This window comes from Narcine bancroftii, chromosome 5 (genome assembly GCF_036971445.1).
Source record: "Narcine bancroftii isolate sNarBan1 chromosome 5, sNarBan1.hap1, whole genome shotgun sequence".
NCBI lineage: Eukaryota > Metazoa > Chordata > Chondrichthyes > Torpediniformes > Narcinidae > Narcine > Narcine bancroftii.
In genome coordinates, this window is record NC_091473.1 from 81,544,587 (window position 1) to 81,565,676 (window position 21,090).

The 21,090-nt window shown below is 40.9% G+C and overlaps 1 protein-coding gene across 6 annotated transcripts; it reads left to right on the forward strand.

Annotated features, from left to right (window-relative positions):
- The first annotated feature begins 50 nt into the window (after positions 1 to 50).
- Positions 51 to 17,970, forward strand: LOC138763609 (NADH-cytochrome b5 reductase-like). Of its 6 annotated transcripts, none has more exons than XM_069938060.1 (9): positions 51 to 173; positions 3,643 to 3,694; positions 3,973 to 4,068; positions 11,246 to 11,422; positions 12,716 to 12,873; positions 13,559 to 13,646; positions 13,873 to 13,977; positions 14,358 to 14,561; positions 15,305 to 17,970. In XM_069938060.1, the coding sequence occupies exons 3-9, from the start codon at positions 3,979 to 3,981 to the stop codon at positions 15,506 to 15,508; spliced, it is 1,026 nt and encodes a 341-aa protein (XP_069794161.1). In that variant the 5' UTR covers positions 51 to 173; positions 3,643 to 3,694; positions 3,973 to 3,978; the 3' UTR covers positions 15,509 to 17,970. The 6 variants fall into 6 exon arrangements, with proteins under 6 accessions (XP_069794161.1, XP_069794159.1, XP_069794163.1 ...); XM_069938058.1 differs by lacking the exon at positions 3,973 to 4,068 and adding an exon at positions 8,090 to 8,312; XM_069938062.1 differs by lacking the exon at positions 3,973 to 4,068.
- Positions 17,971 to 21,090: the final 3,120 nt, after the last annotated feature.

A 21,090-nucleotide genomic window follows, 5' to 3' on the forward strand; every position in this document is an offset into this window, starting at 1 on the left:
TTGACTGCCAGTGATTGACAGTAGAATTAACCACACAGATCGCGAATAGTCTGGAGGCGAGTGGGCGGGCTTTTGAGCGTCGGATCCCGGCGGAAAGGATGATCCTGCGTTCAGGTGGCGTCCATCGCTGAGACCTGCCAGAGTACCCATCCGTCATCAGATCGTCCACCTTCGTGAGCGTCTCTTCCCTTTTTATACTCTCCCCGTGCTTTGTTCAGTATTCAGACCGAATTTGTGCACCACCCCGAGTTACTTGCTTCAGTTCCTTCAGGGTGAGGGGCCCAACTGCAAGAAGATGAATTTGTTTTGGTCAATTCTCGAATCTCAGCCAAATGGCTGTATGAAGCAGAAACGCTGCAAACTTGTCGGCTAACACCTTTGGGTGTGAGGAGAGAAACTAACCTTTCAAGTATAAGACTTGGGGGGGGGGGGGGGTGGGGTGGGGGAAGAAAATAAATTGGTCAAAATTTGTAGGGAAGGTTGGGGAGAAATTGGACAAAAGCACCATCTCTCTAATGTGAGCCATTCAGTACCGTGGAGATATTGAGAGCATCAAGTAATGTGTTAATAGTGGCAGGGGTGTAGTTTCATCCTATCAAAGATTATCTTTTTCCTCTCAACAATTCTCTCTCTTTCACAATTCTTATAATCTGAATCTAGAGCCCCCTACTCGACCCACTTTACACCCATGTCTCTGGCTTGGATCGACAACACCACCATCTAGAAATATGCTGTAGTGGGTTGTATAAAAATGAGTCAGCATACAGGAGGGAGGTTGAAAACTTGACTGAATGGTGTACTAACAACAAACTTGCACTCAACGTCACCAAAACTAAAGTACTGATTGTAGACTTTAGGAGGGGAAAACCAGAGGTTGATGATCCAGTGATTATTGACAGATCAGAGGTAGAGAGGGTGAGCAAATTTAAATTCCTAGGAGTCACATTTTCGGAGGACCTAGAAAATATACAACATGGAAAGTCCACACCACCTAGGACATGCTCTGTTCTCTCTGCTGCCATCAGGAAAGATGTGTGATATACCAACTATAATAGTATAAATTAAATTACTACCATATTGCCAAGACAGAAAAAGAGATCATAAGTATAAGTAGATAGATAAATAAATATTCACAGTTGCAACAAAAAGTGATGCTGCAATGGTGCAGATCTTAATTTATGGTTAGGGTAGTATGAGGAAGTTCAAGATGCTGGTAGTTGTTGGAAAACTCTGTTCTTGAACCTAGAGGTGCTCAACTTAAGACCTGCACATTTGCAAGAAGAGATTATTACCAGAGTGATAGGGGATCCTTTTGTGATGTTGGCTGCATTCTTGAGGCAGCATCTCACATTAGGCTTTTCAGTGGACAGGAGCCTATGATGGACTTGCCTGCAGCCTCTGTGTTCCTGGGCACTTGAGTTTCTGATCCAGGCCACAATTCAACCAGTCAGTATATTTTCCACAGTTTGCGTGCAGTAATTCAGTAGAGTGTTCAATGACGTGTCAAATTTCCTCATGCTTATTAGAAAGTAGAAGTATTGGTGGACCTTCTTCACAGTTGCCTTGGTGTGTTGGTCCCAGGAGAGGTCGTCTGAAATGTGAACTCCCAGGAACCTGTAGGTGATAACCCTCTCCACTGCCATCCCACCAATGGACATTGATTGTAATTGTCACAGTTCCTAAAGTCCATATTAAGATGTTGAGGGTAAGATTGATGTTTCTCGATCTCCGTTCCATATTCTGACTCATCATAATCCATTATTTATCCAACAACAGTAGCATCATCGACAAAACTATAGATTTTGTTAAAGCCAAACTTGGCTACGCATTCATGAGTAAATAGTGAAATGAGCAGGGAACTACGTAGAGTTGTTTCTGTGTTAGGGAGGAGGAGTGATGTTGTCAATCTGCACTGATTAGATTCTGCTAATGATGATATTGAGAGCATCCCATGGCTCAGAATTTGATGATTAGTTTTGCTGGCATGATAGTTTTAAACACTGAGCTGTAGACAATGAACAATAGCTTCATGTGGTTCCTCTTCTGGTCCAGATGATCTAACACAGGATCGAGGGCCAATAAGACACCATCCGCTGTTGATCTTTCCTGAGGCAGGGATTGACCTGCTCCATACCCAGCCTCTCAAAGCACTTTATCATGTTAGATCGGGGGTAAAGTCATCCTCCAAAAAAAAAGTACGGTGTTTGCAGGTAAATTGGTGTAGTTGGTCAGCACGAGCTCATGAGCCAGAAGGGCCTGTTACTGTGCTGTACGTCTAAATTTTAAAAAAAAAGATGGAAAGCCCGTTTAGTATTGAGTTGAGAAAAATTTCCTCAGAGTTGTAAACCTTAAGAGTTTTCAAATGGCTTCAGAAGCTCCATGTTAGTTCAAAGTAAAGGTCAATAGATAAACCCAAAAACTGGATGCTGTAATTTTGAGTTTAATACATTTTTAGGCATTCATCGAATCAAAAGATGTGGGGATAGTGCTGGAAGATGATGCTGAGGTAAAAGATCAATTAATGGGAGGCACAGTTGGAGTAGTGATTAGTGCAATCGGCGATCGGGACTGGGATTTGAATCCCGCACTGTCCATAAAGAGTTTGTATGATCTCACTGTGCCTGCATGGGTTTTCCCTGGGGGCTCTAGTTTCCTCCCACCATTCAAAACGTACCAGCAGTGTAGGTTAATTGGATGTAAATTTGACAGCACAGACTCATGAGCTGAAATAGCCAGTTACCGTTCTGTCAGATTTTGATGAATAGTGGAATGGCTTTGAAGGGTTAATATGGCCTACTCTTGCTCCTATTCCTTATGTTCACTGATATTATCGGAGCAATTTTTCCAGCATTCTCTTTTATGTCATCCTGGACATTTCTGGTCTCCACTCTATTGCTGAAATTCAATTTGTTTTCTTCATCTCTTCCTCTTTCTACATCTTAGTACTTGTTATGAAAGGTTGTTCACTCTGTTTCTCAATGCACAAGTTGTGCTTTGACCTGCTCAATACTTCTAGCATTTTCTGTTTCTTTTTCCACAAACTCCCCTTTTGGTCTAAACTGAAAATTCAGCCGTCCCCCAGATGAGTTGCTCTGAACAGAATCGGCACACTCCTGTTCTTTGATTACCTTCTTTTCTTTGATTCTCCATCCATTTCCACTCTGACCTTCCTCATATCCACTTTGTACATTCTTCCAACAAAGCTCTGAAAGCTTAAGAAATACAGTACCACATCTCCTAAATTAATTGAAATCAAAATTCCACATACTTTCCCATTTCTAATTCCTCCATTTGTTTTCTTGTTTATTCCATTACCACTTTCTCATTCAGGTTGTACTATTAGCCCATCTGTCATTCAATCTCTATCACAGGCATTTATTTTTTATTTTCTTGCTTCGTCCCCCATTGTCTGCATTTTTATTTATTTCTTTCAATAAAGTGGAATGAAAAATCAGTAGCACCAGTCGGAGTACAGTGTCAACAGCAGTGATACAGCTGCAAAGAAATTTCTTTCAAAATAATATAATTGCTTATTATATTGACAGTTTTATTATGAATGAATAAATGTTGACAGTTTTTGTGTATTATTTTTAGTATTATGTTTAGGAATTTTAATACTACTTTTTTTTGTCCTTGGTCTAGCCCTTATATTATACTCAACTTCAAAAAAGGATTGCTAAAAGCAACACTACAGGTGAGCCGATAATCATACTATTAAGAGATTTGATTTTAAATAATGCTGAGGAACCCATAAGAAATTAAAGCAGAATTAGGCTATTTGGACCCTTGTGCCTCCTGTGCCATTCACTACATCTCATTACACTAAAGTCTTATCCTATAATCTCCTTAATATCTAAAATTCCTATCTGTCTGATTTAAGTATATGCAGTTACTGAATCCTTACAGCTATCTTGGTTAATGAATTCCATATGTTCATCACCCTCTGGATGAATAACTTTTTTCTCATCCCAGCTGTGAATGCCTACATCTGTTGTTGATACTGTGATCCTCATTGTTCAACAACCCTCCATCCAGGGGATGTCAGTTGAAACATCAACTCTGGAAGAAGTAAGATTTTGTTTTAATGTTCCACCAGATCACCTTTCATTCTTCTAAACTAATGACTACGCTCAAAGTCTGTTTAATCTTTCACATGACAAATCAAAACATGCTCTGTAATGTTATTTCTGCTTTAAATTTTATTTTTAATATAAAAATAACAACTATAAATAATATAAAAATATTTTAACATAAAAATATTAAATTAAATTAAAATATTGTGGCAGTGCACATCACTGATGGCAAGCAAACCAATCCACGTGTTATGGTTGCAGCAGCAGACAGCCTCGTCAAGATGGCGCTGCCGGGTTGTCTTTTCCGCCGGTCAGGTCCATATGCACACGGGGAAATGTCATGAGGTTGTATCCGGGTGGGACTTGCCTGTAGCCTTAAGGCACACCGTGGGAATTTTCAATAAACAACTGGAGTGCAAACGAGCCCACTGGTCTTATTCTTCCCAACTCCGTTTAGCTGCTGCGATATTGGTGACCCCGACGGGTCCAGATGCCTCTGGACTCAATGGTATGGACGTTACAGCAGTCCTCAAACTCCTGACTTTCTGGACACTTCACCCATGCACTTGGTTTGGACAGAGGCACAGTTCCAGATAAAGCAGATTACCTCTGACTCCACCAAGTACTACCATGTCGTCAGCTCCCTGGACCAAGAAACCGTAGCCAGAGTGGATGACCTCATACAGAACCCACCGGAGAAAGGTAAATACTCCACATTGAAGGCGCTGCCCATCAGCACCAACAGACTCTCCAGACCTCAGAGAGCAGCTAGGCTCATGCACCTGGATGGCCTGGGGACAGAATGCCATCTGCTCTTAAGGACGAAATGCTCACGCTGGCAGAGGGCCACAAGCCTTGCTTCATGTTTGAACAGGCATTATTAGAACAGATGCCTGATGACATCCAGAAGCTGCTAGCGGATGAGGATTTCAGCGACCCCCGCAAGGTAGCAGCGAAGGCGGACATCCTCTGGCGCAGCAAAAGGGAGAACGAATCCACCATGAATCAGCTGACACACCCCCAGACAGAGCAGCAGTCCAAAACCCAAACAAGCAGGGATCAACCACACCCTCATAAGCCAGCAGAGAGAGCAGAGGCGTGGTGTTGTTTCTACCAGCAGCGCTGGGGAGCAGAAGCCTGTAAACTCAAGCAACCTGTAAATGCAAACAGCCTTGTGTGTTTCTGGGAAACACCCTGGCATTCCACCGCTAATGGCTTCAACGTCTGGCCACACAAACAGCCTACTATATGTAACAGACGAGGCCATGGGCCATTGGTTCCTCATCGATACGAGGGCAGAGCTCAACAACACTCTTTCAACGCTAGAGACCCAAATGCGACCATGTGGGCCCACCCTGCCGCCGCCCAACAACACCACCATAAAAACCTTCAGTACGTGGCGAATGCCAATACGCCTCTGCAACGAAACCTTCTGCTGGGATTTCGCACTGGCCATGGTGGAGAAGCCACTCCTCAGCGCAGACATCCTCCGAGCTCACAGCCTGCTCGTGCACCTCAAAGCTAAACGCCTGATGCATGCCCAGGCATTCCAGTCAATCCAGCTCACTGCCACTAGCACACGGAACCAGCAAATGGCCACAGACACCACTCCCACCAACTAGTACAGCCACATTATGACCAAATTTCCCTCCAAACTCAGCCCCCAGTTCACGTCCACAATGCCGAGACACGGTGTGTATCACCACATCTTGACACCCAGACGATATCGGGAAGACTACCATCGTCACGCCTTTCGTACTCTTCGAATTCCCGCGCATGCCTTTTGGACTTAAAAATGCAGCGCAGACCTTCCGACGCCTCATGAACGCAGTAGTCAGAGATCCTCATCGCCAACAGGAACCACCAGGAACACACTACCCACATATACAAACTCTACTCCTGCCTGGCTGACTTTGGCCTCACGGTTAACCCAGAAAAGTGCCAGTTCGGCCAGGAGGTGATCGATTTCCTAGGCCACGGGATCACCAGGGACGGAGCAACACCATTGTCAGAGAAGGTGGAAATCATTCAGCAGTTTGCAAGACCCAACACACTCAAGGGCCTTCAGGAATTCGTCGGCATGGTCAATTGTTACAACCGCTTTATACCCACTGCAGCATGAATTATGTGCCCTCTTTTTGTCAGTGATGACCTCTAAACAGAAGGACTTGGCCTGGAGTGAGGAGGCAGCCACAGCTTTCAAAAGGACCAAGGACGCCCACGCCATGTCGCTGGTCCACCCCAGAACAGACATTTCCACCTCCCTGATAGTCGACACATCAGCCACAGCAATAAGGGGCGTACTCAAACAGCTGGTCGACAGACATTGGAGACCTCTGGCCTTCTTCAGCTTCCATTTGCACCCCCCCCCCTGAGTTAAAATACAGTGCTTTTGACCGGGAACTCCTAGCCTTCTACCTCATGGTCAGGCATTTCCGCTACTTCCGAGGGCAAGCCTTTCACCGTGTTTATTGACCACAAACCCTTCACCTATGCTATTTCAAATGTTTCCGACCCCTGGTCAACACGCCAGCAATTCCACTTGGCATATGTCTCGGAATTCACATCAGCATTCAACACCTCTCCAGCAAGGAGAATGTCGTCGCTGACTCCCTCTCAAGGCCGACTTTTCAGTCCTTAGAACTAGGCCTAGACTATTCCGAGCTTGCACGGGCTCAAGAAAATAATGCGGAGACCCAGGCATTTCCCACAGCTATCACCTGCCTCCAATTCAAACATGTTCTCCTGCCAGTTAGCAGCTGCACCCTGCTTTGCGATGTGTCCATCGGCCACCCCCGACCAGTCGTTCCAGCTCAGTGGTGATGATGGGTTTTCCACTCCATCCATGACATCTTGCACCCATCCAACAAGCATGGTCACTGCATGGTTTATATGGTATCGCTTACGAAAACAGGTCACTGAGTGGGCCCGCACTTGCACACATTACCAGGCTTCCAAAGTCCACAGATACACAAAAGTTCCCATCCAGCAATTCGAACCACCCAGCTGACGATTCAACCACATCGATGTCATTGGTCCCCTGCCTGTTTAACGGGAAGCTCAGGTGGCTGACCAAGCCACCAGATGGCCAGAAGCCATCCCCCTCAAAGATATGTCTGCAGACTCCTGCATCAGGGCAGTGTTCACGCACTGGATATCCCGGTTCCGGACACCAGGCCATATCACTACAGACAGGAGGTGCACAATTCACCTCAGCCTTGTGGACACAGCTTGCCTCCCTCCTCAGCATGAAACTCCACCACACCACCACCTATCACCCACAGTCCAACAGCAGAACATTTCAACAGCCACCTAAAGTCGGCGCTAATGGCCCACCTGTCCGGACCCAACTGGCTGGAACGAGCCCACCGACTACTGGTCTAATTCTTCCCGACTCCGTTTAGCTGCCGCTACAATATTAAAATAATATAAAAGTAACAGACACTTTTTAAAATTATTTTATTGAACGTATTAGTGGAGATGGCATTTATTGTACAATCCTAACTACCCCTAAATTGAGGAGGCAGTAAAGAGTCAACCACTTTGGTAGACCCTTGAGTCACAAATAGTCCAGAACAGGTTTTCATCCCTGAAAGAAATTGGCGAACCAGATTTTTTTTCCATAACAATTAAACAGTTTCATGATTAATGTTACTGAGATTCAATTTAATTCCAGAATATTTTAATTTAGATTCAAGAATTTAGATTCTTTGTGAAAACAAAGAAATAGAGGAGGCCATTTAAGAGACATATCATTTTTTGTAGGAGAAATTTTAAAATGACAAGTAGGTGTGATGTGGTTTGCAATTTTATGTTCTGTGCATTTAAATTAAATTTGTACAATCATTTGAAATCCTGGCAGAATATTTACATAATTTGTGTCTCTGTCAGCAATTAAAATTGTAATTGTACATTTTAGCCATAATTTTATTTTTGGAAATGTATATAGTCTAATAGTGACTCATTTCTATTACAGTAATTAACCTTCCCCCCCCCCCCCCACCCCCAACCCTAAGTTTACATTACAGATGATGCTTCCGACTTGGGCGACTTACTATAAGCAGGGTCATTTTAAGAGTCATGCCAATGGCGAGCAGCATCAACCAGCTCTTTGTCCTGGGTGACACCGTTGCTGTTTCACACAACTTTATTCAAACAACTTTATTCAAACAACTGCAACAAGCAAAGCACGACCAAGGCACTCCACTGGGGAAATATTTGCTCCCATCTTCACCAAAGGTTTATGTGCAACTTCAGAGAACATTTACTTTTATAATTTTACACCTACGTATTTTTTACCTATTATTTTATTCTTATTTATTTAAATTTTTTTATTTATTTTCCTTTTTTTGCTAGTTGGTTGAGGCTTCCAGTTGCTTGTAGAGCAGATATCAGGGGTTTTTAATGTTTATGTATTTTCATAATAATTTAAATTCAAATACTTTGTTCAAAATGCAATCTTAAATTATGAGATTAACAAAATTCAAAATTTCAAAGTTCAGATTTATTTTCAGAATGCATACACGGCATCACATACAACTCTGATTCTTTTTCCTGCAGGCCAGTCAGAATGTTTCCTTCTTGGTTTTACAAAAAAACTGTACTCAAGAAAAAGATACATATACAAAAGAGAAATATAAAGAAAGAAATTTAAACAATTTGAATATGCCGTGCAGAAAAAAAAATTCAGTAATAAATGACATGGAAAGTGAGAGACCTAAAATGAGTTTCTGATTGAGTTTGTTGTTGAGGAGTCTGATGCTAGAGGAGTAGCAACTGTTTCTGAAGGAACAACGGAGAGTGCACAAGAAAAATGAGAAGAAAAAGAAGGGCCTACCTTGCAGAAGAAGCTGGGACCTGAAGTGAAGATGTCTTTCCGTATGAAGAGAGCCTCTAGGTTGGCCTCCCGGCAGTCGGCAGCACTTCTGCATCAGCGGAGGCGCTGGGACAAACCCGGAAGGGGAAGGTCCTGACTTCAGATGTGTGGGGAAGGTCCCGACTGCACATGTGTGAGGAGGGTCTTCCAAATAGGCCTCAAAGATATCAGAGATAACTTCTGAAGAGGAAGAAATACAAGAAGAAATTGAAGGGAAAGAAGAAGAAGATCAAAGCTCAGAAGAATCAATAGAAGAAGGGGTAGGAAAGAATTAAAAAGACTAGTAAATTTAAAGGCTCTGTTAAAATGATTATGGAGGAGTTAAAATTAATAAGACAAGAGATTAAGAGGTCAGAGTTAAAAGTTAACACTGTGTGAAATAGTTAAAAGAAATACAGAGAAAACATCAAGAGATGAAAGGAAAAAGTTCAAAGTATTAATATGGAGTCTCATATTGTTCAAGAAAGGGTGAACAAGATGGAAAATGGTTGGGAAGCTATGGTAGTGATGAATAAACAATTATCTGAGAAAGTAGATTAATTGGAGAATTTCAGCCAAAGAAATAATGTTAAGATTATAGGTCTGAAAGGAGAAGGAGGTGAAGATATTAAAATAATTTTTACAATGTTGGATTCCGGAGACTATTGGGCAAAATTATTTTCAAGGGGACATTGAAATAGAAAGGGCCCATAGAGTTCTGAGACCCAAGCCTTCACTGGATCAGAAACCAAGACCTATTTTGGTGAAATTTCTCTGATATCAAGAGAAAAGATTCTAGAATTGGCAGCAAAGTAAGCTAAAGAAAGAAAAGCTCATCTGGAGTTTGGTGGAAATAATTTTTTTTTACCCTGATGTAAGTTTTGAACTACTGAAGAGAAGAAAGGAATTTAACCCAGTTAAAAACACTGTATGGAAGAAAGGGTATAATTTTATTCTACATTATCCTGCAACTTTGAAACTGTTTGTTCAAGGTGGTCTGAATAGATTCTTCACAGATCCAGAAAGTGCTCAAGAATATGCTGACACCACAGTTACTGGATATGCATCAGGATTTGATTCAACAGGTAGACACTTGAGGACATTACTTTATTATTTTCTTTGGATGAAATATTTGAAAAATTTTCAACAAAAGATGTTAAAATTAGTTTGAATTTTTCTGGGGAGCTAGAGTTAAGCTGATTGGTTTCTACCGAACCATGAGCTGTTTTTTGTGGCCTTGGCGGCAACCTGTAAAATGGAGAGGGGTAGCATTGTCTGGGAATTTCAGGACAATGTTAGGGGGAGGGTGGGGGGGGCTTTCTTCCATATTTTTTCTTTTTTTTTTCTTTATTTCTAACTTTGCTATTGTTCTTACAATAACGTGCAAATGAGAGACTTAAAATGAGTTACTGATTGAGTTTGTTGTTGAGGAGTCTGATGGTAGAGGAGTAGCAACTGTTTCTGAACCTGGTGGTGCAAATCTTATGGCACACATACCTCTTTCCTGATGACAGTGGTGTGCCTCCTTGATGATTGCTGCTGCTCTCTGATGGCAGCATTCCATGTAGATTTTCTTGATGGTGGGGAGAGTTTTGCTTCTTTCCAGTTCCTTTTGCAGGGTTTTCTGCTCAAGGTGTTGGTGCCTTCATGCCTGGCTGTGATGCAGCTGGTCATCACACTTTCCACTACATATCTGTAGAAGTTTGCCGAGATTTCTGATGTCATACCATACCGCTGCAAACTCTTGAAGGAGGGGCACGATGATATTAGTGTGTTGGATCCAGCAAAGATCCTCTGAAATAGTGACTCCCAGGAATTGAAATTTGCTCTCCACCTTTGATACCTCAATGATCACTGGATTATATACCTCTGCTTTTCCCTTCCTAAAGTCCATAATCATCTCCTTGGTTTGGTGACATTGAGTGAGAGGTTGTTGTTAATACACCATTCATCCAAGTTTTAAACCACCCTCTTTTAATTAATGTAGATTGGTCCATTCCCAGAGAGTGGTGAATCTATTCAATTCTCTGCCCATTGAACCTTAGTAGCCTCCATTTTCAAGTCCAACAGATAGATTTTTACATAGTAGGGGGAGTTAGTAGTTAGCATTGTTGGGGGGGGGGGGGGGGAAAGAAAGACAGGTAGGTGGAGGAGCCCATCATCAGATCAGCCATGATCTTATTGAATAGTGGAGCAGGCTCAACATGCTAGATTGCCTCCTTCTGCACCTATTTATTTCATTCTTATTGTTGAGATGAGTTGAAGGTAAATGTTCAAAATTGCCAAATTTTTAATGAATTGCTGTTTTATTTTGCAGGTGATGGCTGAAAATGATGATAAATGGCTTTCCCTTCGACCACATGAACCTTTACCTGCCCAGTGTTGTGGCAGTGGATGTAATCCCTGTGTATTTGATATCTATGAGAGAGAACTTAAGAAATGGAAGCAGGCAAGAGCTAAAGGAGATCAACATCTTCTGAGTAAGCATAATGAGGCAAGTGTAAACTGGACCTCTTTCAGAGCTATAAGGAAACATTTGCTATAAATGGCAAATATAAAGCTTCTCCCATTCCTTCTCCTGTCTGATGAACAAAAGACCAAAATCACCACATTGTGGTGCTGAAAGATTAAACCAGAATATCTCAGAAAATTATTGAACTAACTGACCTCCTGCAGGACAGCAGATTAAAATCTTCCATTGGCCTAAAAGCTCCCTAGTTAAAATTCAGCCAGGATTGTCGGTCATGATCCTGATACAACGAATCCTACTGGACCTGTATTTCTGCTTCATATTTGAGTTTGACTTACCTGTGATGAGGAATCACCTGCTGTAAATTGTCAAGGTTCATGTGCAAGAATTTTCATTCAGGTACCAGAGGTTATTAGGAAATTGAGTTGTGCAGTAGAACAAGACAAAATTCATTCAATTGATTCATTATTTGATATTTGTAAAAGAGTGATGGCATAATATGTCTTATAAAATTACAGTTAAAACCTTCAATAAATGTCACTTGAACTTGTCAAGCCCATGATAAATTTCAGGTTGTGCTGCACAAAAGACACAGAAAGTGATCTGGATGCATACTGGAGAGTTGTGGATTCATTAGGTTGGTTATGTGTTTTAATATCAATGAGTACAAACATCTGCAAATGTTCGAGTCATGGGACAGTTTTTTTTAATGTATTGAGTTCAACTTCTAGACCAATATAAGCAAGATGCTAGGTATGAAATGGTACTCATCCTGGATCATGTTGTAGGGTAAGTGCATGTATTGCTGATCAAAGGGTGGCTAGTATCTGTATGTACAACAAAGTTTGTATAAGTATCTAGGATATCAATAGTAAATGGAATGATTCATAAAAAGACATGTTTGGTATTGAAAAATAAACTGATTACACGCCTAATAATCCTTCACTTCAATCATAAAAACTCATTTGTTGTGAAAGCAATTCGAAAGCCATATGCTTACAAGGAAATATTCTGTGATGGCATTAAAAAATAATGCATCAACAGAAGACACTAGTTTTAATCAAAATGATTTATTAATAGTAAGGGTAAATTCATTTGGACAGATTAGAAGAGGAATGATCGGTAGGTGTCAGAAGGTGAAATTCAAATGCTGTATTGTGCCAGTCTGCAATTATCTTTATGCCAGCAGAGATGAAAACTATGGGGATTTGCACCCCAATCACCATAGTGTAGGCATGGAGATGCTCAATGGATCAGAAATTAAATTACATTAGCTGCTATTAATTAGCAACTATCCTATTTCCTATCTTGTTTCAGTCAAACCAGAAAGACTTGCAGTTAATTGCACCTGAGAAATGGAGTGCTTTTCAGATAATGGATATTGAGCAGGAAACAGCTGACACTTACCTGTTTAGATTCCAGCTGCCTAATGGTTGCTGTCTGGGATTGACTGTAGGACAGCACATTGTGACAAGGTAAGAGATTATGCATTTGCAGATCTTCATGTTGCTAATCGTTCAAGTGAAATCTATGGACTGGAAAACTCCATACAACAATTAGTTATCAATTAAGGGGAGTAAAAGGTAGCTGTAACCAGACCTACTATTTTGGAAATATAATATGTTATTTTGTTGAAATTAAATCCTTGAAGTGATCTCTCTGAGTTAATTAATTCTATTTTCAAATGCAGACTATTTGTCATCCTCTTTGTCCAAGATCAGAAGCAGATTAAATTAAATCAAAAGATAAATTTTCAGAAATTTGTTTTCTAGAATATTCTTATTTACATAAAAAATGCAATTATAAATTAAAATGTTTTAAAAGAATTGGTATTTGGAGCAAATGATCCAAATTAATTGATTTGCAAGGTTTGAGAAATGACAATGGACTCTTCAGGTGATATTGCTGTTGATGCCAGCTTCTGATTCACTGGCTCTGCTATAATAGCAAAACAAATGGAAACAGAGAAAGATAGAAAAACAGGGAAAAATCTTAATCAGTGGAAGCTTACCATCATTAACAAAATGAAGTACTGAAAAGAGGAACAAGAAAATGATACAGCCAATCAAGTGACCAATGGTATGGCCTGGGGAGCTTAGAGGATGAGTGGGTTACTTGATAGGATCATGATTTAACTGACACTGAGCCATCTGTTTAAAGGGGAGTTGTGAGTGGTGTGGAAGTTCAGAGAGCGTATACTCCAGTGAGTCCTCTGGATGCAGAAGGTTACTTTGAAGTTCTGATAAAGGTACTAAACTAGAGAATACTATAGTCAAGTTACACAATTTCTATTAGTTTTGGAATAATTAATGGAATAACCCATACAATGCAATTATCCTCAACAAGTTTAACATGTAACACAGAAAACGACTCCAAATTAATTCATGATGTGGAATAAATAAAGCCATTTCAAACAGTGAAATATACTGTATCTGCAACCATTCCAACCACTATTTTTGCTTTGTCTTTAATAGATCTATGAAGAAGGATTAATGTCTCAGTATGTGAAGACATGGAGGGAAAGGGATTCTGTTTGCTGGAGGGGCCCTTTTGGAGGCTTTCCATACAAACTAAATCAAGTAAGTCATTCAACTTGCAAATTAGCACTTGCACTTCATAAAGATGTGATTCTAATATTTATTGTAATCACCTAGAAAGAGGAAGAAACAATCTCCAAGAAGATTTTTTTGTCATTTTTTTCCTCCTAAAAGAATAACTTAAAAATCTGTTCAAGACATTCCAGTAATAAAATTAATAATTTTTATGACAAATCTTTATACAGTAGTTTAAGTACAAATCACAACTGCTAAGATATTCTATAAAATTGCTTCTCCAAATCCATATATTTAAAAGGAAGGTTAATGGGTAAAGTATAATGTACCAACTTGATAGAGCTTACTGAAATAAAGCTCAAAGTTTGCAATGTGGTAACACTATTTGCTTTGTTCATATCTGACAGTATGAACAGCTGCTGCTATTTGCCTCAGGAACTGGTATAGCTCCATTGGTGCCTTTGCTCCAATATATTGTGGCAAACGAGGAGGATGAAACTTTTATTACCCTGGTTGGGTGTTTCAGGACTTTTCAAGATATCTACATGAAATCTCAGCTCCAGGAACTAGGTGCTTACTGGAATGTGAAAATATTGTTTGTTCTGAGCCAGGTAAGATCACACATTAAAAGATTAGTAAATTGCAGAACAGTAGACCGACTATTGCAATGAAGGATAGGAGAAGAGTTGGGAAGGAGTGAAAGAGAAAAAGGATGAAATAATGTGATCTGAGTGCAAAAGGAAAGGGAAAACTGAATCAAAGTAGAAAAGAATGACGAGGAAAATGTGAAGAAAATATGCAAAATACAGAAAAAGAGCACAGAGAAGAGAAATACATGTGAAGAAAAAACAAGAAAAGGGAAATAAAAGCGAGCAGAGAGGAATAGGGTGTTTTAAGGGGCTAATAGATAGGTACTTGGAACCAAGAAAAATGATGGGTGGTGTAGTCAGGAAATTCTAGTCAGTTGTTAAGAGTAGGTTATTAGGTCAGCACAATACTGTGGACCACAGGGTCTATACTGTGCTGTAGATTTCTGTTCAATGAGGTACATTTATGCCTAACTTTTGTATATTTAAGGCTATGAATATTTTTTGACTCAGCTGACATACAATGCTTTCAATAGAGAGAAGGTGTGGCTGTCATCCATTCTTTTGTAATGGTCAACATACATAATGAAATCCAGATTACTTCTGGATTTTGGCTCCCAAACAATTGGCAATTTTACCCAAATAAACACATATTATTCATTGGGAACTGAAACTACTTCTCTAACAAGAACACACCAGACAATTCAATTATCGAGCATAGGTTGCACCTACACTTTAAAGAAATGTTTGTAATTGACTTGTTTTAGGAGCAAGACTTGAAACATCTTCCATGCAGTTACCGAGAAAAATCTTACCTTGGACGTATAAATGGTGATATGGTGAAGAACTTCGTAAACTCCTGCAGAAGAAAACCATTCATTATAATTTGTGGATCCATAACGTTTAATAAGGATGTCCTTAACTACCTCAGCCTGTTAGGCCTTTCAGAAGATTTGTACTTTGTGTTTTAGACCAATAGAACCATTTTGGTGTTGAGTCAATTCTGCAACAACAAAAAAAATCTTCTGTTATTATAGGAAGGCTCAACTCCAAAGTTTCTAGGTGAAATAATTTAGGAGAATAATGACAGGGAAGTGATAAAGTTTTACTATACTCTGCAATTCACTCCAATAAAACTATAACACTTGAGTGTACAAACCCGTACTCTGCTTTCCTGAAGGCACACTTATGCAAGAATGTATGTCAAAGACATTGGTGTCAGCCACCTGCCAATTAGTGGATAGAATTTTTAGAAAAAACTGCACAGATAGGCAAACCACCTTGGAGGTGGATTGCTGACCTGTGTACACACACCGTATAAACTGCTGCTGGTCAATTTGTAAGTGATCATGACTGCCTGGGTAGAAAAGGTTGTCAGCGCTTGCATGCAATGGCTGTCTTCCTTACCCATAATCACCCACCCCATAATTACCTATGCCACTGGAACGCCAGAGTGTTGGGAATTATGGACAAGGACAGCCATTGCTCCTGCCCCAACTCTGTTCCCCGCCGGTCTGACAGCATTCCGACTCTGCGCTCGCCCCGGGCCCAACGTTCCAACTCCGCGCTCGCCCCGGCCCCAATGATGCTCTGCCCCTCCTCCCCAATTCCACACCCATCCTGGCCACTTACCTTTTGGAGGCCAACACAAGGATCAGGGATTTCTTGCGGGGCCTATGGTGACGCAGTGAATGCGTGACAGTCAGTCACCACATCACCGAAAGGTCACGAGTGCTCTTAAATTGCTAGGTCATCATTCGACTGAGAAATTTATAGTCCAGTGTGTAAGGGGCTGCAGGGGGCCAAAATCACGGGTAGGATACACAAGTCCCCAGTTTGTAAACACTGGGGACTAGTATCTATGGTGATCCTCATAAACTGAGGGCTTTTGAATTGCACCTTGTGAATTCATTGGGAACTGAATTCAGGTTTTACTGGAAGTTGCATGTAAAGTTGATGAATTTCTCTGAAATAACTGATAAATCTGTTGAACCTTACACCTTGTTCTAGAATTCTAAGTCACAGTTTCATTGAAGAAAACAAGAAAATAGGAGCAGAAGTAGGCCACCTGACTATCTATTTGAAATAATCGTAGCTGTTCTATCCCAGGTTTATGCACCCTTCTCCATCAGTCCCATTACCTTCAATACCACAATCTTTTAAAATATTACCTACTCCTCTCTAAATACCCACAGTGTTCTCGCCTACAGTCTTCTAGATAGAGAATTCCACAAATTCAACACCCTTTTTGAGAAGAGATGCCTGTGCACCTCATTTTAAAATCACTGCCTCTTCTCTTGCAACTACATCCTTTCATTTTGAGACTTTGCCACTCATTTTTTAAAAATCTCAACTTCTACTTTGTTACATCTTGTTAGAATCTTATGAATTTCAATAAGATCAATCCCCTTGCATTTAAATAGAAAAAAAATTACATCCTTAACTTGTATCCATTCATGATGGAACAATCCTTTCATCTCAGGAGTTAGCCTAGAGAATCTTTTCTAGTTGGCCTCCAGTGCTAGCATTTCATGTCTCAAATTAGGGAACCCAGAAGGTACATAAGTGCTTCAGGTGCAATCTCACAAACACCTTGCAAATGTAACAATTCGTGCCAATTTTTTAAACTCCAATCCTCTAATAAAGGTCAATTTGCCACTTATTTGTTGCACCTGAATGCTAAATGTTTGCATTTCATATGCACGAATTCCTTGATTTCCTTTATATTGGATTTGATTTGCATTGTGTCACCATTTAAATAAATTTGCTTTTTGGTTCCTCTCACCAAAGTGCGTAACCTCACATTTTCCCCATAATAAAATATTCGTCATGTTTTTGTCCATTCATTTAACTTGCCTATATTTTATTGCTGAGTCCAGATACATTAATTATAGTATATCCTACCACCTGATTTTCTGTCATCAAATGATTTGAACATCCTACACAATGACTCCCCCTTCCCCCAATGTATAAATATAGATTGTATATAATTGAGGACCAAGAGCGGATTCTCTGGGCATAATACCAGTTATGTTCATATATGTTTCTAATGAAGATCTTGTGATGAAGGATAATTTCTTGCCTTTGTTGTTGATGTAAAACTTCCAAGATCATGGGTTAATAATAAGCAAAGATCTCTATACAGTCAGCATATCCTAACCCAGCTTTTACTTTCTACCACCAGGTTGATGAATGCATTTTAAATATTTTAGTTTTCAATGAGAATTTGTTATATAGCTTGTGTCTTTTTAGCTAAATAACTTAAACAATGGATTTTTATGAATTAATTAATTTAAAACTTAATGTATTCAAAATTCTTAGTATGTTGTAGATAACAGGAAAGCTGAACAAACAGAATGATGGTTACTTTAATGGTGAATAATATAGGTGCAAGAAATATTTTTTTTTTAAATAAAATGAAACTTATCAACAAGGCCTTTCGCTGGTTATTTATCAATTTGTTTTTAAGAATGCAACCTAAATAATGAGCTTTATTTTTCCACGAGTTTCACAAGGGCAAACATCTCCATATTTTGAAAGTGCAAAATCCATGATACAGTCTATTTTATCATCAGTTATTTTCTCTTGTTATTGCATGATATTAGCTTTGTAATAACAAACAAAATCAGGAAGATATTTGAGAGTCTTCCTTAGTATGAAATCACTGAAGCTAATTACAGCATGCTCAATTCAACATTAATGGAGATAGAAATCTATTATTTCCATTGAACATTTTTTTAGTCGTCTAGAAAACCTTGCCTATCAGAACTCATTGTACTAATAGATGTTCTTATTCTCTGGATTTGCATTTCTGAGAAACATTGTAAACATATTGATTTGCCAAATATTGTAATACATGCAAGTTTCTCTTGTGTCTTGGTGTGAGATTGCAGGCACCTCAGATTGAAGAGACTGCCATCCGTGCGGTACCGGATGTAAACAGCGTCTTCATTGTTGAGGTCTTTCATGGCTTGGTTCAGCATCATGCTGAAGAAGATTGAAAAGAGGGTTGGTGCGAGAACACAGCCTTGCTTCACGCCATTGTTAATGGAGAAGGGTTCAGAGAGCTCATTGCTGTATCTGACCCGACCTTGTTGGTTTTCGTGCAGTTGGATAATCATGTTGAGGAACTTTGGGGGGCATCCGATGCGCTCTAGTATTTTCCAAAGCCCTTTCCTGCTCACGGTGTCAAAGGCTTTGGTGAGGTCAACAAAGGTGATGTAGAGTCCTTTGTTTTGTTCTCTGCACTTTTCTTGGAGCTGTCTGAGGGCAAAGACCATGCCAGTAGTTCCTCTGTTTGCGCGAAAGCCGCACTGTGATTCTGGGAGAATATTCTCGGCGACACTAGGTATTATTCTATTTAGGAGAATCCTAGCGAAGATTTTGCCTGCAATGGAGAGCAGCGTGATTCCCCTGTAGTTTGAGCAGTCTGATTTCTCGCCTTTGTTTTTGTACAGGGTGATGATGGTGGCATCACGAAGGTCCTGAGGCAGTTTTCCTTGGTCCCAACAAAGCTTGAAAAACTCATGCAGTTTGACATGCAGACGATGCCGCTTTAGTTGCCCATTCAGAGCCAGCTTTTCAGCGCTTGACGTCCTGTTTTGCGGAAACTGCCAAAATGTTTGGCCTGGAAGTCAGCCTGAAGAAAACTGAGGTCCTCCATCAGCCAGCTCCCCACCATGACTACCAGCCCCCCCACATCTCCATCGGGCACACAAAACTCAAAACGGTCAACCAGTTTACCTATCTCGACTGCACCATTTCATCAGATGCAAGGATCGACAATGAGATAGACAACAGACTCGCCAAGGCAAATAGTGCCTTTGGAAGACTACACAAAAGAGTCTGGAAAAACAACCAACTGAAAAACCTCACAAAGATAAGCATATACAGAGCCGTTGTCATACCCACACTCCTGTTCGGCTCCGAATCATGGGTCCTCTACCGGCATCACCTACGGCTCCTAGAACGCTTCCACCAGCGTTGTCTCCGCTCCATCCTCAACATTCATTGGAGCGCTTTCATCCCTAACGTCGAAGTACTCAAGATGGCAGAGGTCGACAGCATCGAGTCCACGCTGCTGAAGATCCAGCTGCGCTGGGTGGGTCACATCTCCAGAATGGAGGACCATCGCCTTCCCAAGATCGTGTTATATGGCAAGCTCTCCACTGGCCACCGTGACAGAGGTGCACCAAAGAAAAGGTACAAGGACTGCCTAAAGAAATCTCTTGGTGCCTGCCACATTGACCACCGCCAGTGGGCTGATATCGCCTCAAACCGTGCATCTTGGCGCCTCACAGTTTGGCGGGCAGCAACCTCCTTTGAAGTAGACCGCAGAGCCCACCTCACTGACAAAAGGCAAAGGAGGAAAAACCCAACACCCAACCCCAACCAACCAATTTTCCCCTGCAACCTCTGCAACCGTGTCTGCCTGTCCCGCATCGGACTTGTCAGCCACCAACGAGCCTGCAGCTGACGTGGACATTTACCCCCTCCATAAATCTTCGTCCGCGAAGCCAAGCCAAAGATAATACATGCAAGAGCAGTGAAAAACTGGATTCAGATAAACTAATGATTGCTGTTTATTGAAATTCCTTTTGGTGACCAGAGACTTCAAACACTTAATTTTTCATTTAGTTGATTTAAATCAGTGGTTCTCAACCTTTTTCTTTCCACTGTGGAAAGAAACAGTTTGAAAACCACTGTTTTGATTGTACCTAACTGATTCGTTATGTGCACAGTTTCATAACTCCAAAGGAAATGGGCCAATGACAATTTTTCTCAAGCAAAATATTTCATTAACAATTGGGTCTAGAGCATTGATTCTCAACCTTCCCTTCCCATTCACATACCACCTTAACCAATCCCTTACTAATCCAATACCAATACTAATACCAATGGCATAGGGATTACTTAAAGTGGTATATGAGTGGAAAGAAAAAGGTTGAGAACGACTGATTTAAATCAACTAAATGAAAAATTAAGTGTTTGAAGTCTCTGGTCACCAAAAGGAATTTCAATAAACAGCAATCATTAGTTTATCTAATGATCCAGGTTACCTGGGTCAACGGGGATGTCCTCCACCCTGAGGCTGGAGACGGCTGTCCTTTAGGTGAGGATCTCAGAGTCATGCTGCTGCGCTTTGGCAAGGGCCACGTAGTCGACCCCTGGACCAATTCATTCGCAGAGCGTGACAGAGCATCATCTATCGTGTTGCTTTTCCCCACAATGTGCTGTATATCAGTGGTAAATTCAAACACGTAGGATAAATGTCTCTGTTGTTGGGCTGACCACTGGTCCGATACCTTATGGAAGGGAAAGGTCAGCGGCTTGTGATCGGTGAAGATATTGAGTTGCTAGCCTTCCAAAAATAACAGAAATGTCTTACTACTAGGTACAGCACCAACAGTTCTTGGTCAAAAGCACTGTATTTGAGCTCTGGGGGTGGGGGGAGCAGAGGTGCAAGCTGAAAAAGGCCAGGGGTTGCCACTGGTTCTTAATGAGCTGTTTCAGTATGCCCCCTACCTCTGTGCTGGAGTTTTCGACTGTTAGG